This window comes from Engraulis encrasicolus, chromosome 18 (assembly GCF_034702125.1).
Source record: "Engraulis encrasicolus isolate BLACKSEA-1 chromosome 18, IST_EnEncr_1.0, whole genome shotgun sequence".
NCBI classification, from domain to species: domain Eukaryota; kingdom Metazoa; phylum Chordata; class Actinopteri; order Clupeiformes; family Engraulidae; genus Engraulis; species Engraulis encrasicolus.
Window position 1 is genome coordinate 44,837,755 of NC_085874.1, and position 19,552 is coordinate 44,857,306.

General features: G+C 45.5%; 1 protein-coding gene across 1 annotated transcript in view; it reads left to right on the forward strand.

The window, feature by feature from the left end:
* The window catches only part of itpkb (inositol-trisphosphate 3-kinase B), a 78,698-nt gene extending 66,117 nt beyond the window's left edge, over positions 1-12,581 (forward strand). The window contains exons 6-8 of the mRNA XM_063223684.1: positions 1,482-1,583; positions 6,888-6,959; positions 9,683-12,581. Coding sequence (XP_063079754.1) covers positions 1,482-1,583; positions 6,888-6,959; positions 9,683-9,901 — 393 coding nt within the window. The 3' untranslated portion in view covers positions 9,902-12,581. The remainder of the gene's footprint in view (positions 1-1,481; positions 1,584-6,887; positions 6,960-9,682) is intronic.
* Positions 12,582-19,552: the final 6,971 nt, after the last annotated feature.

The window sequence follows — 19,552 nt, forward strand, 5'->3', positions numbered from 1 at the left end:
TCTGTCTGTCTGTCTGTCTGTCCGTCCGCCCGTCTGTATCTCTGTTTGTCCGTCCGTCTGGCCGTCTATCTGGCGGTCTCTCTGTCTGTCTTTAATTCTTCATTTCATTTACAATAAACAAATCATATGACGAGTTCAGATGCAAAACCCCCTAAGTGCCTTTTCAGAAAATAATCTTAATTAATTTTTATTTAATACAAAGCTATCAAAATGGCATATTTTTATTTTATTTATGTAATATAACTATTTATATGTATTATCCAAGTACATGAATGTAAACCAAACCAACAACGGGGTTCTCTAAAAATATAGTAGTGCAGGTCTTCAGAAATGGAGTTAGGGGGTTTTCATCTGAACTCTTCATATTCAGCCTAATATCGCTGTATAACGACCTACAGTAAGTCTCTGTATGTCTGTATGTTTGTATGTTTGTTGGCCTGTCACTCCCTGCCCATACTGTATAGCTCCACCTCCTTCCTCGGTGGCCGTAGTGAGAGATCTCTCCCCTTATCTCACGCGAATAAGCCATCCATCACGGAGAAGAGAGACGTTTCGTCCAATTAGCTCACTGCAGGCCGCCCAGCTGGTATCCCCCAGTCTTGCGGGGGAGAGGAGCGTGAGGCCATCGCCACTCACCAGGACCATGTTTGGGCTAAAACACCATTTTCTTTTCCAAAATACATCCTCTCTCTCTCATTAATGAGCAGCAAGGGAAAAGTGCACTTGCTGTCAGGACTTTCCATGTCCACAAAAGACCCACGCACGCATGCACGTGGTTACCGTACTGTATGTCCTTAGAAGGCCATGGTACCGTAGCGTAGTCTACCGTGCTCTTTGTTGTCATGGCATCCCCAGGTTGCCCCTGGCGACTGCAGCACCCCATTCCAAAAAAACAAGGAAGGAAGAGGAAAAAAAGAGAGCACAAGGGCTATTGTGGAACTGACGGGGAAAAATGGAATACCTTGACTGATTGTCAGCTGGTGATTTTAGACACGGATGTAATACTGTTGTAAGAGGGTTCCTTTTTTACCAACTGAAGAATTTCATAGTGGAAAAAATTCCAAGCCAACTTATTGTTCTTTTTTTTTCCTCAACGGTGTACACTTACCTTCTTAGTAATACATGTGTCTATACATGCACAAAATAATGTATCACACAGTGGAATGCCAGTGACTCAGTTGTTGACGCTGTTGTTTCATATTACCGTCTGTCTTTCTGTGTGTGTGTGTGTGTGTGTGTGTGTGTGTGTGTGTGTGTGTGTGTGTGTGTGTGTGTGTGTGTGTGTGTGTGTGTGTGTGTGTGTGTGTGTGTGTGTGTGTGTGTGTGTGTGTGCCTGTGTGTGTGTGTGCCTGTGTGTGTGTGTGTGTGTGTGTGTGTGTGTGCCTGTGTGTGTGTGTGTGTGTGTGTGTGTGTGTGTGTGTGCGTGAGTGCGTGCGTGCGTGCTTGTGTGTGTCTCCCCCCCTTCTCCTCCTCCCTTGCAGAAGGAAGACGGGACGGTAAACAGGGACTTTAAAAAGACCAAGAGCCGGGAGCAAGTGACAGAGGCATTCCACGACTTTGTCAAAGGAAACAAGAACATCCTGGTGAGTGGAGTGAGCGCCATGACGATGAGGCCACTTCCTTCAGGGGCCCGGCCTGGCCTCAGCCTCATGGAGGAAACACCCCCCCCCCCCCGAAACACCACCCTAGACACCTCCCTCCCGAACTGACCCCCCCCCAAACACTCCTAGACACCACCCTCCCTCTGCACTGCCCACCCCCCCAACACCACAATCACCAGCCTCCCTCCATACCCATCACCACCCTCCCTCCACACTTACCCCCCCAAACATTCCCTGACCCCCCCCCCCAAAACACTCCTAGACACCACCCTCCCTCCGCACTGACCCCCCCCAAACACCACCCGCCCTACCTGACCCTCCAAACACCACCCGCCCTACCTGACCCGCCCCCAAACACCCCCAATCACCACCCTCCACACTGCCCCCCCCAACACCACCGTCCCTCCACTCTGACCCCCCCCCCAAACACCCCCAACACCACCTTCCTTAAACATTGACCCCCCCCCCCAACACCACCCGCCCCACCTGACCCCCCCATCACCTCCCTTCCTACACACTGCCCCCCATCACCTCCCTTCCTACACACTGACCCCCCCCAAAACATCCCAAATCACCACCCTCCCTCCAAACTGACCACCCCCATCACCTCCCTCGCTCCACACTGAACCAACCCCCCCCCCCCGAACACCTCCCTCTTTCCACACTGACCCCCCTCCGCAACACCATCCTCTCTCCACACTTACACCCCCCCCCACACACACCATCCTCTCTCCACACTTACACCCCCCCCCACACACACCATCCTCCCTCCACACTGATGCCCCCAAACACCACTCGACGACCCATCAAACCTCCCCAACATCCACCCTCCCTACCTTCCTCTTCCTCACCTCCCGACATCCACCCTCCCTAGATTCCTCCCAACATCCACCCTCCCTACCTTCCTCCCAACATCCACCCTCCCTACTCTTCCTCTTCCACACCTCCCAACATCCACCCTCCCTACCTTCCTCTTCCTCACCTCCCCAACATCCACCCTCCCTTCCTTATCTTCCTCTTCCTCACCTCCCAACATCCACCCTCCCAACCTTCCTCTTCCTCACCTCCCAACATCCACCCTCCCAACCTTCCTCTTCCTGACCTCCCCAACATCCACCCTCCCAACCTTCCTCTTCCTCACCTCCCATCATCCACCCTCCTTTCCCTACCTTCCTCTTCCTCACCTCCCAACATCCACCCTCCCTACTCTTCCTGACACCTCAAACACTCAAACCCACACTCCATACCTTTCTGAACCATCAGCCCCCCCACCACCCCACCGTCCCAACACCCCACCCAACCCTCCAAACCCACGGTCACCACCCTCCCTACACATTGACCCGCCCCTCAAACACCCCAATCAATCACCACCCGACTCATCAAACCTCCCCAGCATCCACCCTCCTTACCTTCCTCTTTCTTACCTCCCAATACCACCCTCCCTCCTCTTCCTGACCCCTCAAATACCGCCCTCCCTCCTCTTCCTGAGCTTCTCCAAACACTCAAACCAGAGAATCGTACATGAGAGAGAGATACGTCAGGCCCGTTCTTTTCCGGTATCCACTTTATGTCGGGTGAACGCCCCTTTTTAGGAGACCTTTGGTTAGGAGACCTTCGGAGTCCTGAGGTTGAGAATAAATGAAGTCCCCTTGGCACTGTAGATGGCAGTAGTGCAGGTCTTGTGCCAACACCTCAAAAAGAGAAGAAGAAGGAGGGGACAACGCCCCCTTAGGAGACCCAACTTGAGCGCTTTTGCATTGGGTGGGCGTGTTTCCATTCCTCTTTATTAAAATTCCATCCTCTTTTCTCAAACACACACTCCATACCTCTCTGACCCGTCAAGCCCTTGCTTTTCCAACACGACCAATCCACTCTACCCACACACGCGCGTGCGTGCACACACACACACACACACACACACACAGCAACTAACCTAACCACACACCCCCAAAGACTCACCAGAACTACCTCAATTATTCCTCTGAGCCTACGCTGCAAATTCCATTCTGTACCTCCACCACCCCACTCCTCCTACACACACTGTACACACACACTGTACACACACACTGTACACACACACACATACACACACACATACGCAGGCGCGCGCACACACATACACACACACACACGCAGGCGCGCACACGCACACACACACACACACACACACACACACACACACACACACACACACACGCACACACACACACACACACACACTCCTCCGCACCCTCCTTTACTGTATCTGTGTAGGCGTTGACAAAGGCTGTGAATCCACTAGTGACACATAAAACACTCGCAGACACACACACACACACACACACACACACACACACACACACACACACACACACACACACACACACACACAAAACACACATTGGGTTCTTTCTAATATGCGGACTCCTGTCCTCCCTTGCTCACTTGCCTCCTCGTGATGACATCACCGACAGCAGAATTGTATTTCAACATCTCGCAAAAGCTCAATTCTATTGTCATTTTCACATTTGCAATCAGGATGGTGAATGAAGAACATTGTCTCTCAAAAGTTGTTATAGCTAGCGTGGCAGCGGAGAAACTTGTTTGAAGTGCGCATATTGGAGAACGTATATTGGAAAGCACTCATTGGGTACATTCCAATATGTGGACTTCTGTCCTTCCTTGCTCACTTGCCTCCTTGGGGCCTCGTGATGACGTTACCGACAGCAGAATTGCATTTCAATATCTCGCAACAGCTCAATTCTAATGTCATTTTCTCATTGTAATCGTGATGGTGAATGAAGAACATTGTCTCTCAAAAGTTGTTGTGGCTGTAGGTGACAGCAAGGGAGAAACTTGATTGGAGTGCGCAGGGACGCCAGCTTTGGCTGGGCCCGGGACAAAGACAGCTGAAATGGCCCCAAACTCAACACATGCAATGTAATGACGATCCAATTCTGAGCCCCATTTCTCCCTGGGCCCAGGACAAGTGACCCCTTTGTCCCTCCCCTGTTGGCTTTCCTGGGAGTGTAATAATAATAATAATAATAATAATAATAATAATAATAATAATAATAATAATAATAATAATAATAATTGTATTTGTATTTGTATAGCACTGTGTCATACAAGGCATGCAACTCAAAGTGCTTATCCCCTTAAGATGCGGCTTTATACATTTGTTGTTACCAGTATGGTAATGACCAAGTCGTGGTGCATTACTAAAGGGCCTGTGTTGTGTCATAGTATTGTAGTGCTATGGTAGTTACATTTCAATGACTATTACAGCGTGCCACTGGAGGTACGGCGCGCATTAAGGGGCTACCAAATGGGGAAAAAACATCATTGTTAGAGATGGATTTAAAAGGAGAGGTAGAGAGGAGAGGCAGAAACACAGTGTGTATATTGGAGTGTATAGTATACTGGAAAGCACTCATTGTCCCAGTGACGTGTTGTTTACGGCGCCCCTCTTAGGACAAACAGAGCCGGTGTGGCCTTGACTCCTCTGTCGCACAGCACTGCTGCCAGTCTGTCTGGCCCGTCCGACTGTCTGTCTGTTTTTACGTCCAATCCAGCCCGCCCTTCCTGGGCCGTGACCAGACTTTTTCAAGTACCAAGGTCAGATACTGCGTGCTGTACTGCACACTGTACTTTTAGAATGCTTTTAAACACTTCAGTCAAAGTCTTCAGTTTGTTTTCATTAATGACTGCCTTGAGGATAGATGGGGATGGCGTATAGTACAGTCTGAATTTATCATTGTTGATCATATATCGATTTTCATCATAGATACATTTTACATTACTGAAAAAAAATACAGAAGACATTCAATGGTAGTTACGGCCATACACCCTTCTGTCTGTCAGCCGGCCTGTCTGTCTGTTCTCTGACCTGACAAAGTGTCTCTTGAGGGTTAAAAGGCGATGGCCTTCGTGAGAGTTTAGTCACTCAACACACTAAAGCCAGGCTCAAATTACACGATTATCGGCCCGATTCTCGGCTGAAAATCACTCTTACGACAATCGGTGGAACGTTACCCCCCAAGACCATCGCAAGCAATTGTCGGCAAAGATTTCCTCGTTGTGTGCGACGTTCTAAGATAGAAATTTGGCATCTCAAAGAGTCGCCGATTGCAAATCGTAGAAATCAAACACTGTTTGATATTTGCGACTGGAAATAGAACGTCAGGCATTGTCTCGGTGGCTGCGAGCAGTGATAAGATTGACAGTTGCGATTCTCTTCTAGTGTGCGGTGCACCCCAACGTCAAAATCGCACACACAATCGTGAGTTGTGTAGTTTGAGCCTGGCTTAATTGTGTTATTTTACACACCAGTCAGTTCCCATTAGCAACGTTTTAACCCCTTAGCGCAGCGCCTATGTTATAACCTCACGGTCAAAGCAAAGAAAGCTCCCGCACACTGTTCACATACCATGCAAATGTGAACAGTGTGCGGGAGCTTTCTTTGCGTTAACGTTGGTGACCTAGGGGTTCCACTGCTACGCACCTGACCAAGGAGGTGTGCAAGAATTCTTCACTTAATAACCTTATGGTCGCCAAAATTGTAATGGCTATGTCTTAATCTGTTACTTACAGCTCTCAGTACTGTCATAGCAATGTTGTTATGATGTAGTTGAGTATTTTCAGCAAATAGTGAATAGGGTCGCCGGCAACCCCATCTTCAGTAAGAGGCTACAGAGGGACTTTCTTGTGCCCTTCCTCATACCAGACATTCTAATAGACACTCATAAAGAATACTGTATGCACAGTGTTTCAGTGGCTCATGCGTCATAACATAACACTACTCACCTAAAAAATAACCTTGCTCTGACTATGTTATGCTTACATCCTCTGTATCTCTTTGTATATCTCTATTTGTGTCCTCTTTTGTAGGTCACGTTGGATAAAAGCATCCACTAAATGTAATAAAATGTGATGTGACTCCTTTGTTCATTTTCATTCATTGATGCCAAATTGACCACTGGAAATTCTTTATTTTGACATGTTTTTTTTTCCTGTCTGTTTTTTTGGTCTTTTATATTCCCCAGTGTTACCAGGAAAAGTACACTTCCTTAGTGTGACATGGGAGGGTATTATGTTGAATGACCAAATGTGCTGATGTGAAATATTGACAATTCTTTCTTTCTTTCTTTCTTTCTTTCTTTCTTTCTTTCTTTCTTTCTTTCTTTCTTTCTTTCTCTCTCTCTCTCTCTCTCTCTCTCTCTCTCTCTCTCTCTCTCTCTCTCTCTCTCTCTCTCTCTCTCTCTCTCTCTCTCTCCCTCCCTCTCTCTCTGTTCTCTTCTTTCCCAGACCTCTTATCTTAGCAGACTAAAGCAAATCCGGGAAACTCTGGAAATATCAGATTTTTTCAAGACACATGAGGTGAGTAAATAAATGGCTTCTTTGTCTTTCTGTCGCCGCAGCGATTTGAGTCAGTCTTTTACAGTCATGAGACATCAAAGCTGGCCTCACATGCTCCCCTTTTAGGCTTACATCGCTTTTCCCATCCGGCGTAATTGTTTAAGAGAAAACAACTTAAAAATAGCCCGGCTTCATCAGCAGCAGCAGCAGATAGTGCATGGCGGGCCGATGTTTTGTTCCACTGCCAGATAAGCTAGGAGCAGGGCTGCGGATGGCGTTGGTCGGCCCATACAACGTAATCTGAAAGGCTACCCCCCACCCAATACATACATTACATTATTACATTACATTACATTGCATTTGGCAGACGCTTTATAACCAAAGCGACTTTCAAAAGAGAACATAATCAAGCCAACATCACAAGCAAATACAAAGTGCACAGGAAATATACAGAACAACAAGTGCAGTTGCAAAGGGGGGTTAGTTTTTTTGTTTATGTTTTTTTAATGAATAAATAGTACACACACAGCACACTCACAAACACACACACACACACACACACACACACACACACACACACACACACACACACACACACACACACACACACACACACACACACACACACACACACACACACACACACACACACACACACACACACACACACACACACACACACACACACACTCAACTAAACTAAGCTAAATTAACTAAACATCATGTCAAGAGTCTGCCCTGGGGCTAGGCCAGCTCAAGCATTAGTTTAGTAGCTCCTCTCGAAAGACAATGTAATGAGGACCCAATTCTTGCCCCTCCTCCCTGCTGTTGAAATCCAGTCACCTTTATACTTTATACTGTGGAATGTTTTGCCATTGACTGAAAAACAGCATTAAAACATTGCTATGGCATTGCAGCCATTCTTTATTACAGTACACAATGGCTACGTTTACATGACGTTTTTAATTCCGAATTAATATTTCCGAATTAAATAGTTCCACTGAGTTTACTTTGATCTTTCTTTTAATTCCGAATTGTGAAGTGTTTACATGGCGTTTTCAAAGCGGAATTGAGCTTCACTCAGAATTAAAGTGTGTTCATTCTGAAATAAATGCCTCATGTAAACGTAGCCAATATATTACTAATAATCGGTCATTGCCATGCTGTCTGTAAAAAACCTTTAATATAACAAATGATATTCCAAATGTATGCATGCTAGGTGTCCTCAAGGGTGAAGTTTCAGGATTGCAAACGCTGTTTTGCATAGGGTTGAGTCATGCTGCATGTTGTGTAATTGTGTATGAACATACAGTATGACCTCAAGCAGTCTATAACCATCTATATTGATCTTAAGGGCTTGCTGTTTAGAGACACCTGATAAGTTGTATTGGATGCCCTCCCTCTTTCTACGAAACTAAATAGGTCTACTACTGCAGAATTCTGAGTATCTGTGTGTGTGTTTGTGTGTTCATGTGTGGTTTGTGTGTGTGTGTCTGAGTTGGAGAGGGGGGGTATTGATGTCACTGCAATGACGGATGCAGTTGCATTACATTGAAGCAGCTTTCCCATACAGACTCAAAAGGCCATGGCTAGATAAACCAGGCTTACGTCTCTGAGGAAGGAAATGGAGAGCTCTTTTCCAAAACGCGATTTAACCCCTTAGCGCAGCGCCTATGTTATAACCTTACGGTCGCCAAAATTGTAATGGCTATGTTTAAATCTGTTACTTACAGCTCTCGGTACTGTCATAGCAATGTTGTAATGATGTAGTTGAGTATTTTCAGCAAATAGTGAATAGGGTCGCCGGCGACCCCATCTGCAATAAGAGGCTACGAAATATATTTCCATACCAAATCCATCAACCAAATCCATCCAACATCACCTAATTCATCCAACATCAATACACAGGTTTTACTAACAACCATTGAGAAACACAATAAAAACACGTACATTTGGAGTTTTTGAAAATATATATATATATTTTTTTAAATTGATAGATTGGGTTTTGAAAAAAGCTCTCCCAATGCAGTCGTCTCTGTCTTGTCAAAGTAAGTTTACGAGAGAGAGAAAGATAGAGAGAGAGAGAGAGAGAGAGAGAGAGAGAGAGAGAGAGAGAGAGAGAGAGAGAGAGAGAGAGAGAGAGAGAGAAAGAGAGAGAGAGAGAAGGGGGCTGTAAGAGGGGTGTGTATATCTGAGTGTGCCCAGTTTCCCTCCTGTCACTTCCTGAGATGGCGCCATGACAGCACCTTCTCCGGTGCCGACACAATGTTTATTTGTTTGCTATGTTTGTTTAGTCTCATATTTTAGTTCCTCTCTTTTGGCTTAGAACCCACACCCTTTTTCCATGTGTTTTTTTTCTTCTTCCTCTACGTCTACTACCGCTGAAACGTCACTGACCCACATATACTATATTACATATTGACAACCCATTTTTTGTCACTGTGTACTGTAACGTTAGCCAGGCCGTGCCTTCCTAGTGACGCAACACTTTCAGCATTGCTACTAGTCAGGTCAAGCGCAATGCAAGTAGGCCTACTTTCTTAGTTCCCGAAAAATCGGGCACTTCTCCCACTTTGCTGGGAAGCAAATAACCATTAGCAAACCAAGGGAGGCGGGTCAACCATGCCGTTTGGGAAATGTTCATTGTTATGCTCTTGGTCAGACCAAGTCTCGGAATAGATTTGAAAGTCGATGATAATCAGGCTACTGTAACGTAATCCCTGTGTGTGTTCTCCTCCGCGCAGGTCATCGGCAGCTCGCTCCTGTTTGTGCACGACAAGCGCGAGCAGGCCAAGGTGTGGATGATCGACTTTGGCAAGACCACGCCGCTGCCGGAGGGCCAGACGCTGAGCCACCGCGCCACCTGGGTGGAGGGCAACCGCGAGGACGGATACCTGTACGGCCTCGACCACCTCATTGACATCCTCCACAGCATGGTGGAGGCCATAGACCAGCCGCTCTAAGGACTTCCGCACACCGGCTCCGACAAAGTGCTGAGCACCGCTGCGCAAAAGTTCGATTCCATTGTTTTCAATAGGACCCCGCACACTGGCGCCGATGTCAGCGGACATTCGCGGATGTCGGATAGCGATTTGAGACGAGTTCGTTTTTGTCGGCGCCGCCCATTGACTATCAATGCTATGTTCGTGTGAATTTGGGTTTGGGGGTCCTAATTATGTTGGAAGCGAAAGTGCTCCGCAGTGCTGTCGGAGCCAATGTGCGGCCGGCCTAAGGGGCGGAGGAGGGGACGCGCGCGTGTGTGAGAGTGTGCGTGTGTGCGTGTGGGTTAGTGTGTGTGTGTGTGAGAGAGAGAGAGAGAGAGAAAACAGAGAGGAAAAGAGAGAGCAAATGAATGGGTGGGTGGGGTATCTATTTTTAAGAGAGCTCTACTACTCTCTTTTCTTCTCCCTCCCCTCCCTGGTGGCAAGAGGCCGTACAGAGAGCACTACGGGACTTCCTGTTATTTCTTTCCCTAGAAAAGCTATCCGTCAACCCTTCCCAAACATATGAGGCAGACACAGACTGTGTGTGTGTGTGTGTGTGTGTGTGTGTGTGTGTGTGTGTGTGTGTGTGTGTGTGTGTGTGTGTGTAAGGGAGAGAGAGAGAGTGAGAGAGAACAAGGGAGAGAAAGAACTGAACTAATGTTACAAAAAATACAAACAAAACAAGACAAGATGGAAGCCTCTTAACTGAAATAGGAGGACTGGTCTCTTGTTGGGCTATAGGTCTATGCTGTGCTGTCCACGGTTACTGGTGTTTTGGTCGTCATGGCAATATGATACGTTTTTTTTTTTGTCAGGTTTGTCATAACCATATAGGGAGATATGCCGCAGAGGCTTACCATTTTTAACTTTGTGCTCTCCTTGTTGTGCTGTTAACTAACAGTGTCAGGTACTCACTGTGCATTTCGTGTTAACACTCCACAATTTCGTTTATGGTTTGAACTTGTTGACTGCAGAGCACCTGTTGCTACTGGCAACCGTAGGGGTGGTATGAAAACACTTCACCTTGCTGTCAGAGGCACTTACAGACCTGTCAGCCTGACTCACTCCCTTTTCACAGTGACTGTGTGTCGCGTGTCCTCGCGCAGACTGGGACAGACTTGCAATTAAAGATGTGCTTGTTACAGTAGTTCAGTATTTTAACCAGTCCCACCATTCCACCTTTGACCATAATCTACTACTCATGATCTTAATCTTTGACGCAGGTTATTAGATTATTTACTAAGACAACGTTTTAGCCTTAATGTGAACACACAATAGTCTTATGAAGTGCCTTTCGGGTTTTAAATATGGGATTTTTTTAATGGTGTGATATAGTGTAAGAATGTGATATAAAGTGCTCTCCTGATCGAAGGTGGCTAACGAGTTTCCCAGATGCCATTGACTCAGCTCCAAAGTCAACATTCCCTCTTTTATTTATTTGGTAACACTTTACTTGACGCCGGCGTCATGTGTATGATGACATAATAGTGTCATAACGTTGTCATAATGCAGTCATGAGTGTGTCATAAAGTGAAAAGTCTTTAAGTGAAATTCGGTTATGACAAAGACAGGCCGAACAATGTCAACTTTTCATGGCCATTATGGCATTTTGTTTATGACTCGTTCATGACACTATTATGACACTGTTATGACACTGTTATGTCATATGTATGACGCCGGCGTCAAGTAAAGTGTTACATTTTTTTTTACATGGAGGATCTCCCTAGACTCCACTCTCACAGTGTGCACGTCTTTCAGGAATCAACTCACAGCCCAGGACCAAGTACAAGTAGACTATACTTGTCCCACTTTATATTCAATGTCCTTAGGTACTTTGTACATACATCTTTATTCTGTAGAAATACATAGCATATCATGTACTACTGTAAGGCAGTACACTAGTGTTCCTTATTTGCTAGTATGTTAATGTACTATAGTGTTTATAGTAGTGCATTTTGGGTACAAGATGTACTTGGGGGTTAGGGGTTATGTGGCTCAGAGCCTGAAAAAAAAGCTATTTTTAATGTATATAATAAGAATACATAGTATTATTTCCCAAATGAAATGTACACTGTTATCAGGATGCTTGATATAAAATGGGACTGAGGTCTCTCTATGTTACAGCCGTTAATCCAAGTGCCTTCTAAATTAGAGTCTGTTACAGCCCATCTACAGGGGCACGTGTTTGTTATCTTATCTATTTAAACGTTCTGCACTCAGGTGTGCGTGTGTGTTTGGAGCATGGCTTTGCCTTGTTCAGCACTGTAAAACATTGCAACCAGTTAAATGTAAGAAAAAGTAAAGTTGGTAAGTTAACTCAACTTGAGAAAGCCTTGAGTTGAGTGAACTTACAAACTTAAGGCAGGAGGGCAACTGACCTTTTTACGTTTAACTGACTTGCAATGTTTTACAGTGTACAATGGCAGTACCAGGACCACGATTGTGTCTGTTGAACTAAAAGCACTAGGGAATATTCTCAGTGTATGTTTGTGAAACACACCACAGTCTTGCCTTAAGTATATTTTGCACAGGGCTTTCGTTATGACCAACCTATCATTGCCTTTCCAAATACACACACAGACACACGAGCGCGCGCGCAAACACACACACACACACACACACAGAGACACACACACACACACACACACACACACACACACACACACACACACACACACACACACACACACACACACACACACACACACACACACAGACAGACAGACAGACAGACACACACACACACACACACACACACACACACACACACACACACACACACACACACACACACACACACACACACACACACACACACACACACACGGAAAATACTCACGCACGCATGCACACTTGCCTTCACCATGTCCTGTCTTTAAAGGATGCTGGTCAGAGTGTTTTGTTTGGAGCAGGTGCTTACTGTTTGCATTGGCTATTTGCCATGCAAATCGGCCTCTCGGGGCACAGCGCTGGCTCCTCATATTCGTGTCCAATTGCCCGCAAAACAAACTGCCGGAGATAGCTAGTTAGTCCACCCCCCACGCCCCCAGCCACCCACCCACCCCATACCTACTCCGCCTAAAACTCCCCTCATGATTTGGTTGTGCATTCAATCACAGTCTCTGAGTGTTGCCAGATGTGTCTGACCAAATCCCGCCCAAAAGCTTCTCAAAAACCGCCAAATTACACTAAATTCCACCCAAATTCAACAAATTACATTGACTTCTATGGGCCAAAAACGGCTGAAAAAAAACGCCAAATGGCCAATTTTTCCCATTTTTACCCGCAGACGCTCATCCAAAGTAGCCCAATTGGGCGGGCACCCGCCCAATTTGGCAACACTGAGTGTGTGGCAACGTGTACTGTAGGAGACTCAGTTGCTTGCATTGCAGTAATATTGAAGACTATTCAAGTCTTTCTTTTGTAACTCTTTCATTTGGCTTGTTTTCAATTATAAACGTAGTTTTATTATAATCATGTAAACAGATTTCGGAACAGTATCAATAGTTTTCAGTGGTGTCCTGTGGGTAGTGTCAAGGGTGAAAGAATTAAGAATTGAAGCCTGAAATCAGGCGTGGGAGATTTAACATTGGCAATTAGGTAGTCCTACTATTTTCGATATTTTCATAATTTCTCTCACGGTCCTATGGTGGCCTTATGAAACAAAGCGAAACCTTCCCTTCAGTGTTCATTGCGGGAAATACAAAGTGAATGCGGGGAAGGGTGTTGACGGCACATAGGCGGACGTGTGTGTGTGTGTGTGTGTGTGTGTGTGTGTGTGTGTGTGTGTGTGTGTGTGTGTGTGTGTGTGTGTGTGTGTGTGTGTGTGTGTGTGTGTGTGTGTGTGTGTGTGTGTGTGTGTACGTTTGTGTGTAAGAGACTGACTCTTGTTCTTCATAGGAGGGAGTGACCCAATGCACTATGGAGCTGTCAGATCTAGCGGGAACTGAGAGGCAGGGGGGGTAGCAGCTACCGCAACTGAAACGTTCCAAAGAGAGTGACTGGTTCTCCAAAAAATACATCCAAACCGAAAATAAAACAGGCACAATGCTTCAAACAAGACAATGCTTTGTTCCTGTACCGATCAATCACTGTGTCCGGCCCGACTCACATATGCAAGATAAAAGATTACAAATCCCTGGATGGAATTGAGTTTTGACAGTTTTTTCTTTTTCCTCAACATAGCCTTGTGCGAGTCTTTTGTTTATTTTTACTTTTGTTGTCTTAGAGAAAGAAAAGTACCTTTAATACTTTCAGAATGATGTTGGGAAGTAATCACAGCCTGTGGCCATCCTGAGGCCCGCCCAAAGCATGTTTGAGGAAGTGAATGTTTGAGTAGGGCGCCCTCTGCTGTTCTGGTGCTGTATGACTTTGAACAAACTAGAAAAAAGATTAAAGCGGCTAACCTCTCACTCGTCAATAATTTCCTCTTGTTGTAATAAAATCAACATAACGTGTGAGACCTTCAGTTACAGTTTTTTTGTAGAGTTTCAAAATGAATCATATTTATTTTGTTTGTTTTGTTTTATTTTGTATTCCATTATATTGTGACAATTGCACAAGAACACTAAATGTAGTTTGTATGTGTTTAACATGTCTACAATGTGGCTTCAAACTTCTAAAATCTATTGGTTATTCTGTAATATAGGCCTCAGTCACACAGCTTCAGGTATACAAATAAGTGTGCATGCGCATGCGCGTGCGTGCGTGTGTGTGTGTGTGTGTGTGTGTGTGTGTGTGTGTGTGTGTGTGCGTGTACGGTGGTGTCCGAAATTCCCAGTCACTCTTTCACTGCAAAGTGCTCTACATGGGTTGTGAATTATTACACATTTTGTGACCTATGTACTGCACTGTGTAGTGCAGTAGTGAATATTTGTTTTTCAGCCTTTGTAGTGCATTTCTAATGGCCCAGGTGATGGGCAAAGAGGCTAATTTGGGAGTCGTGTTTTTTGTGAACTAAGGCTGTGGACCATAGTCTGTGTGTGTGCGTCTGCGAGTGTGTGTGCGAGTGTGTGTGTGTGTGTGTGTGTGTGTGTGTGTGTGTGTGTGTGTGTGTGTGTGTGTGTGTGTGTGTGTGTGTGTGTGTGTGTGTGTGCGCGAGTGTGCGAGTGTGTGTGTGTGTGTGTGTGCGAGTGTGCGAGTGTGTGTGTGTGTGTGTGTGTGTGTACGTGTGCGCGCGTGCGTGTGTGTGTGTGTGTGTGTGTGTGTGTGTGTGTGTGTGTGTGTGCGAGTGTGCGAGTGTGCGAGTGTGCGTGTGTGTGTGTTCGCCCTTGCCGCGTGTGTGGTCTTCTGAGATGGGAAATGTCAAGATGGCATGTGGAGAGAGAGAGAGAGAGAGAGAGACTCCTCTCTTGCCCAGTGCCGCCACACTCTGTAGTGGTCAAAAATGAGTTAACTTGCCGCGTGCAAGATCAAGAGATGTACGGTGGATTTGACTCCGCCCTCCCTCTGTGGGACCCCAGCGCTTGTGTGTAAAAACTCTGCTGTGTCAATACTGCGATGTGCTATGCTTTACATTTATGCTGTACATTTTTACTGAAGTAAAATTGAACAGTGGCTGCAACTGAAACTCATGTGTCCTGTGATTTGTTGTTTTACTGCAGTATTTGTCACTTTTACAGATGACCATACATGTGAACATTTACATTTGTTTGAGTGACGTGTGTATTCCTTTGTCGTTTGTTTTGGGACACACTTTGGTGTTACGGATTGATGTTATAGGAAAAAAAAGTCAATCCATCAAAATGAAATCTGTTTGGCTTCTACCTTTCACCAATGCTTGTAGGCCAAGAGAACACCTTTGGGATTAATAATAATAATAATAATAATAATAATAATAACATACTCGTTTTTCAACTTTTGAATAATCCTTCCAAAATTGTTTATTCAACTTTCACCAAGTTGCAACCATGTGGATGGCAGAATATTTCCTCATCAAGTCAAGTCAAGTCGAGTCAGCTTTTATTTTTCACTTTCTTCATATGCACAGACATACAGGGAAAATGAAATTACGTTTTCTCTCTATACCATGCCAGGACATAGACATATACAAGACTGACATTTTACAGACTGACACCACTATAACTATAGTATTATGTGGGGAGATTACGCATGTTTTATGGCTGCTCAAAGGATACCAGGATACGAGACGTTTATTTTTTACATGCACAGAACGACTAAGTAAAACATGCAGTGAAATAAGAGTTGGCCAACTGTACTACTGGCCAACTGAAACTGAGAAAAATGCCTTGCGGTATTAGCCTCGCGAGCCATCCTACGTACTTCTGCCAAAGGATTGGCTCCACTACTGTAGTCTGGCCGTGCTTCTCTGTGGAGTGCCTGGAGCAGTAGAATTTTGATCGCAACGCCCCCCCCAGAAAACAGCCAATAATCGAATACGCCCCCCACGTGGGGGCGAAAGGGGGAGGACGCTCGTGACAATGACGTACACATCTGCAACAGAGCCATTGGTCTGCGCTATGTTGTTGTTGAGTAACTGCCAGCGATTGGGTGAGAGGTGTCCAATAATTTCAAACCATAACTGAGCGCAAACTTCCTGCTTCCTACAATCGCTTCAGAGCAAACAAATCCCAGACCATGAATATGAAATGAAATGGTAGTATTATGGGATGGTCAGGACCAGGCTATTGCGGTATTAGGTTGGATATTGTTGTCACTGCAAAATTCACATAGCAACATCTCTAAAACGTGACACATTTGGACCAAAAGGCTTCATCACAGGATAAAGAAGGTGTAATGAGGAACATTTTCAGCGTAGCCCCTTAATGCACGCCGTACCTCCTGTGGCACGCTGTAATAGACATTGAAAGTTAACTACTATAGTACTACAGTAGTATGACAGTGCACGGGGCCTTTAGTACTGGGCTATATTACGATTTGGTCATTACCATTCTGGTAACAGCTAATTTATATTGCCATGTCTTAAGGGGCTAAACTCCATTTTGACAAGATGTGCACCGTAAGAAATTTCCCCTGCAAAATAACGGCAGTTATTGGCAATTATATTTACTTGTAATTCTACTGTTATTTCACACCAAACATCAAATACAGCTCAGTGCTTTTTAATGTATCACAGTATATAACAATTTTTCAGCAGCAATTGAACTGTTAAGCAGTGAACCCGGCATGTTACCTAAAAATCCAGATCTGGTGCATCTCTAGCCTAGGCTTTTCAGTCAGTCTTTCACAACCCCAATCACAGCATGGAGTGAAAGCCCTTTGGAAGCGGCCGTTGCAGGCAGTGAGCCAATGAGTCTAAAAAATAGTTTTAGCCAACGTAATACAAAGGGCCCATGTATGCAAGTAGACTATATCTTTCAACCCTTTTGTAGGATCCGGTATCCGGTTCCGGATCCGGCAGGATCTTAAGCAGTGGATCAAGTATCCGGCAAGATCCTAAAAATCAGGATCCGGTGCATCTGTAATTTTCACAGTAGTTGTCCGTTTTTTAAAAAAAACAGTAGAATGCTGTTGCAGAATTTCCCTAAATTAACAGCTATTTTTTACAGTGTGTAGTTACTGCACTTTGCCTTTATAGGGCAGCATAGCTTTACAGTAAATCTCAGTCAAACATATGTGACATAAACAAGAAGTCAGAGATATGGGCTTTAGTGTTTGGATGGCCAACTTAAACACGTCTTTGAAGAAAGAAAAAAAAACCCAGTGGAGGAAAACAATTGACTCCCTAGCTCCATGGCAACATACACCACCAATCAAGACAAACAACCAGTGTTGCCAGATTGGGCGGTTACCTGGCCAATTGGGCTGCTTGGGATAGCCGTCTGTGGGTAAAACAGGAAAAATCGGTCATTTGCCGTTTTTTTTGCTGTTTTATGCACATTGAAATCCGGTGGAATTTAGCGACTCCTGGCGTTTTTTGAGCACCTTTTGGGCGGGATTTGATCACACACATCTGGCAACACTGAACACAACTGCAGCTCAGTGCAGCGCTGTTTGTGAGATGCACCATGGCCACCATGGAAGCGTGTTTTGAAGTTCCAGATAGCAAACGTAAACAAACGGGGGGCCCTGGTAGTGATCATTCCATGCTATCACCCCAGCACATAAACATGGAAGGCCCTATTAAAATTGCTCGGCGACATAAATGTGTGTGTGGTGAGTGGTCATGTGTATGTAGTAGATGCTGTCAGTGGGGTACACTGCACACATATAGGTCACAGAGCGTGGAAATGACATGGGTTGTGGCTCATCTTATCCAGAGAAAAGCAAGTAATAATGTTATGGGAACATACACATGCACACACGCACGCATGCATGCACACGTACACGCACACGTACACGCACACACGCACGCACACACATGCACGCACGCACACACACACACACACACACACACACACACACACACACACACACACACACACACACACACACGCACACACACACACACACACACACACACACACGCACACACACGAACGCACGCACACACACAGAGACACACGCTGCAGCATGATCTCCAAAAATTCTGTGCTCCTGGACACGGATGTTAAGGACACAATGGGCAGTCATGGGTGAGCGGTTAGGGCGTCAGACTTGCATCCCAGAGGTTGCCGGTTCGACTCCCGACCCGCCAGGTTGGTGGGGGGAGTAATCAACCAGTGCTCTCCCCCATCCTCCACCATGACTGAGGTACCCTGAGCATGGTACCGTCCCACCGCACTGCTCCCCATGGGGCGCCACTGAGGGCTGCCCCCTTGCACGGGTGAGGCATAAATGCAATTTCGTTGTGTGCAGTGTGCAGTGTTCACTTGTGTGCTGTGGAGTGCTGTGTCACAATGACAATGGGAGTTGGAGTTTCCCAATGGGCTTTCGCTTTCAAAATCCGTGTCCAGGAGCACAGATTTTGCCAAAATTCCGTGCTCCTGGACACAGAATTGTTTTCCGTGATGGACACACAGAAATTCTCTCTCTATACTCCCACAGTTATATGCTTCCACAGTCTTGTATTTTCTCAGGATTTTTGAAAAAAAAACATTACTTTCAGGTTAGGGTTAGGGATTGTTTTGGTCTGGGCACAGCTAGTATTCTTTCATTCATTATATGAATTTGATAGCCTATCAACCAACTGGAAAAGGTATTTGTCAAAAATATGTTTTTAATGACAGGTTAAGGTTAGAGAATGTTTTGGTCAGGGCACAACTTAAATTGCTATAGCATTATTTTGTTTAGGATTAGCATTTGGTATGTATTTTCTAATGATAGAGTTAACACAGTGCTGTGGGAATATAGAAAGCACTTCCGTGTGCCCATCACGGAAAACAATTTTGTGTCCAGGAGCACGGAATTTTTGGAGATCAGGTTGCACGCTCACACATGCATGCACGCAAACACAAACGCACACAAACACACACACACAGGGCACAGGGAAGCTGACAAGGGGGGACAAAGGGGACAGTTGTCCAATGCCCAGGGAGAGAGGGGCTCCAAAATTGGGCCCTCATTACATTGTAAGTATTGAATGCGGGGGGCTTTCAGATGACTTTGCCCTGGGCCCAGCAAAAGCTGTCACACACACACACACACACACACACACACACACACACACACACACACACACACACACACACACACACACACACACACACA